Raw genomic sequence first — 9,532 nt, 5'->3', positions numbered from 1 at the left:
GAAAATGGCTAGGGAAGGCCTCATGTAGACAACTTTTTAATAAAAAGAAAAAGGAAAAAAGTGAAGATATGAGGGAAATGCTATATTCCTATAACGGGAGAAGGGAGGGGAGGAGAACTGGTGGTGTATGTGAAAGGGGCAGGCATTATACCTCAGGTAACAGTCAGCATCAGGTCTCACTGTGGCTACACAGCAATTTGTCAGGTGGGAGATCACAAAACCTCTTCAGCTGCTTTTGCTAGTTTTAATTCATGCATCCAAATGAAAAATAGAAGATGCTCTTAGAAACTATTGTAATATATAGCTACGAAAGGAAGTAGAAGGAAAAGTGAAGCTCACGAACTTGAGAATCTGGCAGAGATTGATGTAGGTGAAGGAAAGAGAGAGCAATAAAAATGAGGAGCAGTGATACAAAGACCTCAGGGTGGTCTTCTGGAGAGATCCAAATGAATGTAGAACATGGTAGGGGCATGTGTGTGAGAGTGTGTGTGCGTGCGTGCGTGCACGACCGGGAAAAGGAAAATAAGAATTACCTCGGTTCTTAGTCACCCGAAAAAAAGAACTTTTGACAAAAGACAGAAAGTGTGATATAAGCAAGATTTTTATTGGTGAAATTAAAAAAAATAGTAAAAGATAGTACACTCCCAAGAATTGGGAGCAGGCCAATCCAAGAGAGGAAAAATGGTGCTGTTTCTTTGTTTTTCCTGTTCTTATATCCTGTCTTAGGGGCGTTTTCGTAATTGACTGATTGATTGATTGACAACTCAGGTTCCCTGCGCTCTGGCATGCCCATCCTCTTTTGAGCAGGTTCATTGGGTCAGGTTTTATCAGGTCCCCCTCCCATGAGCAGCTGCAATGCTTTGATTTTAACTGGCTTCTTTTACTGGCCCTCATTTAGAGAAAGTAAAAATTTCTGGAGTCCCTTTTCCTGAATGCAGACATACTGTTATTTTCTTGGTTGTTCCTTCCCCTTCCTCTCCCCTGGCCAGTGCTCATTTCTATCTAAACTGCCTAACATGTGTAGTTCACATTGGTGCGTTATGGGCTGAATCATGTTTTCTGCAAGTTTATTGTTGAAGTCCTAACCTCTAGTATCTCAGAATGTGACCTTATTTGGAAATAGGGTCACTGCAGGCACAATTAAAGATGAGGTCATACTAGAGTAGTTGGGCCCCTAATCAAAAATGACTAGTGTGCTCATAAAAAAGAAAAATATGAACAGACATGCCATTTGAAAGCTGGAGTTATGCTAACCACAGGCCAAGGACCGACCAGAAGCTAGGAGAGGCCTGGAAGAAATTCTTTATTGCCTTCAGTGAGTTCTAACCACACTTTGATTTCAGACTTCTGGCCTCTAGAACTGTAAGAGTACATTTATGTTGTTCTAAGCCACCCAATTTGTGGTACTTAGCAGTCCTAGGAAACTAATTCAAGCCTTTTAAGACTGTTTTGATGTAAACAGCAAGAGCATTCTTATATCACAGAATGGGAAGTAACACAGTAGAAGACTGAAGCGCCTTATTGTCTTGGGCAACAGAAAAGTCTAATAGCTTTGACCTTTGTAGTTAAATTGTATTTTCTTGTTTCACCAAACCTCTCTTAACTATGTTTCATTTTTGCTTTAGAAAATTTGCTCTCTGCTCAACAAATTACAAGGCCTATTCTGACTTGCGTGCTTGTAGTACCAGTCAGACAAGGGGGAACTGATCTGACTGTGAGAGGGGCCACGGATAAAGGGTGGGGAGCCCCTTTTCTCAACACTGGGTTCAAAGAGTAAAAGTTAAAAAGGGAAAGAAATTTCCATTTAGCTCTTCAGCATCTCCTTCTCAGGTTGTGTGGCTGTCTGCGCCCTTCCCCCGGAGGGTTGCAGTTGCTGCTACCTCGGGAGAGCGACCTGACTCCTTACCGCAAACACGGAAAGGTCAGGGCCCGAGCAGGGTGCAGAGAAAAGGAAGGCTGCCCCGGCCTCCCCCAGGCCAGGGGCCCCAGGACCAGCCTTCGCCTCGCGCGCATGCCCAGTGGGGACGGCGCCCTCGAAAGGGAGCGCGAGTCTCAGGTTTTCCCTGAGGCCGGGGAGGTGCGGGGAGCCGGCGGCGGCCCGGCAGACCGAGGGAACTCCCGCCGGTCGACCCGGCGGGGCCGCAGCCAACTCGGAGCTTTTATTTTCCTGCCTTGGCAACCTTGCTCGTGCCGCGTTCTGAGGGAGTCCGGCAGAGCTGGGCACATCCTATAGGGTGGAGCCCGACGGCCAGGGCACCCTTGTTACAAGGCTTTTCAGGTGTCCTCAGGGGAAGGGAAGGCCGCGCTCCTCTAGGAAGGAGAACGACACTTTCTAAAGAAATCCTGGGGCGGTCACTCCTCTCTATGCCCGGACCTCTCTCTTTAAACTGGCCAAAGCCAGGACAATCTTCACTGTCCCGCTGATATGCCTGCTAATATTAAGCGCCCTCCCAGCGGCCACCTCCCTCCTCTGTGCCCAGCGGGCCCACAGGCTGCTCTGAAAATGGGCGTCCTCAGGTATCTATCTCCAAGAGGCGCTGGCCTCAGCGCCAGTACGTCCCCTCCAGCTTCGTTTCAGGACATCCGCTTTGCTCCCCATTCACCCTCCCGTGTCAGAGGCCCAGCGTCTCCACCTTCGAGAAATTCCCGCCTGTGCACCCCGGCTGTCCCGTAATGGACATGGGTCCGCTTTCCGGGTGTTGGTTCCCAGGGTCAGGGAACGGAGCCGTACGGTTGTAGTTCGGGCTCAGCGTCCGAGAGCCCAGCCTTCTCAGGGGCCAATCTCCGCTCCTCAGGCGGCCGCCATCAAGCTCCTCCGCCGCAGCTGCAGCCGGTCCGCAAACACACGCCCACCCGCACGCTCAGATTCACTTGCCCCGGGGAAAGAGGGAATCACTGAGCATGCTCGGTGCGAAGGGCGGGGCACTCCCGGTCCGCGATTCGGGGCGGGCGCTCCTCAGGCCGGCTCGCCGCCTCCGCCGCCCGCCCGCCCGCTCCGAGCCGCGCCCGCCGCAGGCTGCGCCCGCCCCGCCCTACCCCGCCCCGCCCCCCGCCGCTCGTCCCCGCCGCGGCCGCGCCGCCTGCAGCAGCAGCAGCGGCAGCAGCTGCTCCTCCTCCTCCCCGGCGGCCGCCCCCCGCGGGTCCCTCCCTGGCTGCGGGAGAGACAGAGGTAGAGGGAGGACACAGCGCCGCGCCGCCCGCACCGGAGACCTTCGCCTCGCCCTGCCGGCTTCTCACCCCCTGGAGGGAACATGGGTAAGTCATCCTTCCTCCCCCGTCATCGCCTGACATGTTTCTCTTTCTCGGCGAGTTGCAGGGTGGAAACCATTTCTCGCGCAAAGTTGCCGGATTTTTCAAACCCACGGGTGTGAGGCAGTGGCTGTTCCTCCGGGGAGAGTCGGCGCACGCGGAACGCACGCCGCGTCCGCGGGCTGGGAGGGTCCCGAGCGCGGGTGGGGTCGTGCGGGCGGCGTCCGGCTCTCGGGCACCTCGCAGCCTCGCCTCCCCTCCTCCATTCTTCCTGCCCGAACCGGTGCCCGGGCACCACGGAGACTGCCTCGCGGGCTCGCATCGCTGCCCCGTCCCGCTTTCTTCGGAGGCCGCCCGCTTCCTTTCCCCCGCGGCTGCTGGGCTGGAGGCTCCGGTGGGACGCGAGAAAGACCACTTCACGTAACTTCCCTGTCTGGGCGACCTTTCCCCATCTTGGGGACTGCTCATCCCGGGGCGGGGAAGTGTGAGCAAGTAGTTTGTGGGGGTGAATTTACAACCTGCACAGAAATTATTTTCGATGGGGGAGAGCGGACAGCCTCATAGGTTGAAAGGATGACTTGTCAGAGGCCACGAGGAACGTGAGGAGGGATGGATAGAGCCGCTAGCTGTTGAATTGGTGTTGGGTGACTACAGAGTGCAGTATTCCTGTGCTCAACCCATTTTCTTGGTTCCTTCGCCTGCCTTCTGTAGCAGGAAACGGCACCCTGTGTGTAGTATGTTACCGAACTTACATGTTAGTTATTCTTCCCCAGCTTCCCTTGTCGAAATCTACAGAATCTTATTTTAGTTCTTTTGTGTTTATAGTTAATCTTAAGAGTTTTGGGTGAAATATTTAAAAGCAAATATGTCTTATAAAACTATATACAATTTATCCTGATTTTTTTGTCGTAACATGTTCCTTAATTGTTAAGTTCAGTAATTACAAAAATTGTAATGTTATTAAAGGGCGAAAGCTTAAAAAAAAAACCCAGTAGCAATGTGGAATACCATACTTCTTCATGTTCCCCAGTTAGCTTCGATTCCTGTCTGTCATAATTTCCTCTTTTTAAAATTTGCTTAATTGGCAATCTGTGATCTCGGACTTTTCGCACCCCTTCCGTGCAAATTATTTTAAGCTTGAGATGAGTGTGGTGCTTTCATCTGTCAATACAGTGTTCAACACGTCCAGAGGTAGGTCATGGCAACTCAGAATCTTCAAGGAAGTATCTAAATCTAGAAATGGTGTCGATGGAGCTTATTCGAAAAGCAAATGCTCCAAGCTCTGATTCAGACCTTTGGCCATATATCAGGAAGAGGTCATTGTTGCAAGAGGTGGTGATATGAATGAAAAATGACTATAGGGCCCTGAATTTTATTTTTGGTTGTTCAGTTTTTTCCTTTTTAATGTACTATTGGTTCTGCTGAACAGTTTTCTGTGAAAAATTGGGTGGCCTATTTATATATACCTAGCCTTTCTCTAGGAGTAGAATTTTAAATAAATACAGTTCAGATTATTGGACACATTGTCTTTCCCTTGAACATAACAAAAATTTTCTTCTTAATTATAGGCCATAAGTCTGGCTTGTAAAGTACATTCCCCCATGTTTCAAGGTGAGCTAAAAACTCCATTTAACTACAATTTTAACTTATATATTGAATCAATACCTTCTCAGAAAAAACTCAATTCTGTTGCAATACTAATGAAAAATTAAATTAAACACTTCACATAAAAATAATTAATCTTGAATGTTATTGCTTGATTTCAGAGTCCAAATAGAAACACATCTCCTGTCTTCTCAAATACTCTGATTAAATCACACTCTCTCCTAATACTGTTTGAACCTTGTTGGAAGCTTTTTAGCTCTTACATAATCTGCTTTATAATGGAGTTGTTTATATGTGTGTTGTGCATTTAATCATGAGTTTCAGAAGATGAAAATTATGTCTTATTAATTTTTGGGTCCCCCAACAATGCTTTCCATATAGTAGGTGTTTAGTAAAGCTTTGGTGAATTAATTGAAGTGAAAACCCGTCTATTTTCAACTCGTGAACCCAAAAGCATGGGCTTTCAACAAACATTTAGGTTGGCAGATATTATGGAGGTGTGGAGGAAGTGGGAATAGCAAAGTATAATTATACTATGACTCCTCTTCTTTTAAAAAAAGATTGTCTCACAGGTATGGGTTTTGCAGCAGCCACCACGACAAAGCTATTTCCTTGTACACTGCTGTTTTCAATGGTAAGGTGATTTTATTTATGATCAGTAGGTACGTACATTAACGTAAAATTGAAAGCAATTTTATATTCTAAGCCAAGGAAGTTATTATAACAGTTCATATATACATAAGGAGTATACTGATTAATGGTAGAAAAAAATCACTTTTTAATGTCTTTTCAAGAAATAAAGAAGGTGATTTTTAAAAAAGATATTCTCATGGCAGTAATTTTTCTCTATAAGAAAGTGAAGGAAACTTCCTATGTGATCTTACGGAACACAGCTATTATTTTATGTATATATTTTATTGTAAATTCAATGTGTACTTAATATTTTTTGAATACCAACCATATGGAGTGTACTGTGGGAGGATAAAGATGAATAAGACATTCATATTTCAAGTTGCTTATAATCTTAACAGGAATGATGTGATACATAGATAACTATACACAGATAACCATAATAGAAATAAAATATGAGTGATACAGAAGACCTTCACATATCTTTAAGATCCAAAGGTTGGAGAGAATGTTTTAGAAAAATAATGTTACTTGAACCAAAGGTTGATTAAGCTTCTGAAAGGTAGAAATAAATGGAGACTGTTAATCAGGATGGGGCTGGGGGGAGAGAAATTACTTAAATGAAGAAATAACATAAATGAAGATATAAAGATAGGAACATTCAAGCAGTTTCAGGACATGATTAAATAACCATATTTGGCTGGAGCAAAAATAAGGAAATAGTGAGTGACAGAGATGAAAAAGTATTAATAGGTAAAGAACAGATAATGGAGGGCCTTGAATACCAAGCTGAAGTTTTTGGACTTCATTTGTCTGTTGAGGGACTATTAAACCTTTTTATGTACTTAAGTGATAGAACACATCTGTGGTTTAGGAAAGTTAATGTGTCAGTTGAGTGTAGGATGGATTGAATGAGAAACTAGAGAATATTTCAGAAGGTGGTTGTTGCCATTTGGGTGAAAATATATACTGTCCTGAACTAGGCTATGGCAGTGGGAGTACAATATTGCAAACTAAGAACAGGATTTAAATTTGGAATTAAGAAAGGAGTCATACATTATTACCTAGAATGTGGGATCTGTTAAATAGATATTTAATCCATTGGAAGAGGAAACATGAGTAGTCAATGTTCAATCTGATGAGTTGGACTGTTTAAGCTTGCCTTTTAGATTCTCTGCTTTTTGATGACAGGGACTCTCATATTAGGTTTTGAATACTTTTCTAACTCTAGTGTCTAGCATGTACATAGGAGCTATGCAGTAAAAATGTGTTGACTAACTGAAACTAGGTAAGAGATGCTTAACAGAAAGTTATTTTAACTCTCAAGAGGGGAATTGAGCTAGAGATCTGGACATTATCCACTAATATCCTGAGATGATAGGTAGGAGGATGAGAGTCAACAAAGAAGAAGAAAATTTGTCACAGATTAAGAACCTTGAGGAATGCCCCATTGTTAGGGAAAAGGAATGAAATGAGTTGACATTGAAAAAGACAGTAGTAGTATTTAGGAGTGAAAGACTGGAATTGGCATGTGGTTTCTTTCAAGAGAGAATGGTCAATGTCTGTTGTTTGAAAACAGACAGAGTAATAAGGACTGAGAAAAGGCTCCAAGTTGATGTGGTTTGGTCAGGATATTACCTAGTATATTTTCTAAAAAGCAGCTTTAAGAAGTATGATAGATATGGAGGTCAGTGGTAAAGACTAAGTGGGTAATGAGTAAGTGGAAACAGTTCGCTATGTGTAGTAGTATGATATCCCTTACAGATTTAAAGATCTGTAAGTAAGCATAGTTTTCTTTAAACAGTTTTTAAATGTTGCACTTTACATGGAATGACATGTGTTGGGCTTTTTTTTTTTTTTTTTTTTGCCTGAGAATAATTTGTAATTTCACCATAGTGCCTCACATTTCTTTGACATTCCACTCTTCATGTCTTTGTGACTTTATATAGTACACTTTTTATTTTTGCAGTATCTGTCGTGCACAGTGAGTTTAGAAATGGTTTTATAATTTCACATGACATTTTGCATAAAGAATATTCTGATGAATGGTTATTATCACTTTATTTACTATTAGTCTTTGTGAATTTGAAATTTCTCTAGTTATATGTATGCCTCTAATTATATGCTTAATTTCTGAAGTTTTTGTTTTTCTCTGTAAATATGTACTAGCCTTATAGATAAATCTTTTCCTTTTTGGCTTGTATTTCTAAGACCAGGGTTGGTTTCATAGATAAATAGTAAAAAATGATACTTTTATTTGTTCTTTACAATTCAAAATAGAGCAACAAAGTATTTTTGTAAGCTGGTTATCATTAAAAGTTATTATTTTAAAAGAGCATAGATGATAAATTGACTAGTTCAATCATTTTTCTTATGTTGGCTTTATATCTATTTTGTATAATGCCCTTTTTGTTTTTCATATGAGAGAAGGGCTGGATTCACTATCCTTGGTAGAGTCATACTCTGAAGTCTCTAGTACTACTATCTGGAAAGGTATAATAGCCTTAATTCATTTTGAGAACCATAGAGTCTTAACTTTTACAGTGGAATGTTGGAGCTTCTAGGTGCCTTTGGGGAAATAGTGTGGTTGCTCTCTCCAGAGATTCTAGATCATCTGAATTTGAAATTGGTGATTTGGGAGATATTGATGTTACCAGCAATAGCTATAAAGAATTATGTAAATTTTTAATATTCATTCATGAACATCAGGAGGAATGAACAAGGAAGATCCATTCCTTTGGAAACTTCATGTTAATTTTAGATAACCAAATGTTTGGATGACTGATAAGGAAAAAATTCAATTTAAAATGCTGTCCTAGACATTTAACTTGGCAAATAGCTCTTATGGAGAGAAGAGCAATAAAAATTAAGATAAAGGAATAGGTTATAAAGTCTGTTTTGGTTCTAGAATTCTGATTCTTTGAAACTAAACTTTGAATTATATTCAATATCATTGATGTCTTAAGTATGTTATAATCATCCCTATATAACTTGTTTGTCTTTATTGTTCAAAGGGTATTGTCTGCTTGAGGTAGAAACTTCAGAATATGAACCAACTTGTTAGCTTTGTCTAAATAGATGTCCCAAAATACCATCACCCATGCTGGCTAAGATATGGATGCTGGATTCAAATTGCAGAGTAATGTAATTCTCTCAGTACATTTATTTATACAACTTTTGTTGCTAGAAGCATTCCAAGAGTTAAAACTGAGAATAAGGATAGTGATAAATGGAGGTAGTTAAATAGAGCTGCTAACCATAATTGGCTGTACTTATAAACTCCAAAGTTCTTCTGACTTTTTGTTCATAAAATGAATTTTTTTTATATGGATTCTGTATCTGACCCTTTCTCTAAAGCCTGTTTTGCTCAATTTTGTCCATTTTTATGGCTTCAAATACTATCTAAATGCTATTTATGGTATTGGTGCCTTAAAGCATAAACCTGGGCTCTGTCTTTTTACCTAGTAGATTTTTAGATATCCCTACCTGCATAGTTAATTCAAACTCACTGAGTTCAAACCTGAATTCATTGTGTAATTTTTAATAATCATAATGAGAGGTGTGCTGATTAATGTTTGGCCAGAAGCTCTTCTCCAAAAAGTTCTGATTTGTGGTGGTTGATTTCCTGTGAATGCATGGTGGTTAAGAAATGAGATGCAGCACACCATTATATAGTATACCCACCATATAGACATAATAACCTCATAAATACAGGTAATAATATCATTTAGTAATTAAGTAGCGATGAATTTTGAATATTAATAGCTTTGCTTCAATATAACTTACTTAAAATGTATGAAATTTAATTTTCAATAATGGCTGTTTTAATACCTGCCTCACAAAATTCCTAAAAATTTAATTATCATATCTCATGGGCTGGTGCAAAGAGGCTCCAGTACACCTATGAAGTAATAATTGCCATTTATTACAATTTATTAAGAATTATTGATATCGGTTATTATGTTAAACTTTACTTTTTTCATGTTTTTAAAATTTTAGTGTTAATCTTTTTAACAGTTCTGTGAAGTGGGTGACACTCTCCTCATTT

At 41.5% G+C, this 9,532-nt stretch overlaps 1 protein-coding gene across 5 annotated transcripts in view; it reads left to right on the top strand.

Moving 5' to 3' along the window:
* The first annotated feature begins 3,061 nt into the window (after nucleotides 1-3,061).
* RAP1GDS1 (Rap1 GTPase-GDP dissociation stimulator 1) overlaps nucleotides 3,062-9,532 on the top strand; it is a 125,337-nt gene continuing 118,866 nt past the window's right edge. For all 5 annotated transcript variants that reach the window (XM_072940160.1, XM_072940141.1, XM_072940156.1 and 2 more), the window contains exon 1: nucleotides 3,062-3,255. In XM_072940160.1, coding sequence (XP_072796261.1) covers nucleotides 3,252-3,255 — 4 coding nt within the window. In that variant the 5' untranslated portion in view covers nucleotides 3,062-3,251. The remainder of the gene's footprint in view (nucleotides 3,256-9,532) is intronic.

The sequence above is a fragment of the Vicugna pacos genome, chromosome 2, assembly GCF_048564905.1.
Source record: "Vicugna pacos chromosome 2, VicPac4, whole genome shotgun sequence".
Taxonomy (NCBI): Eukaryota; Metazoa; Chordata; class Mammalia; order Artiodactyla; family Camelidae; genus Vicugna; species Vicugna pacos.
Note: the sequence above shows the minus strand (reverse complement) of the source record. Positions and strands in the feature narration are given on the sequence as shown.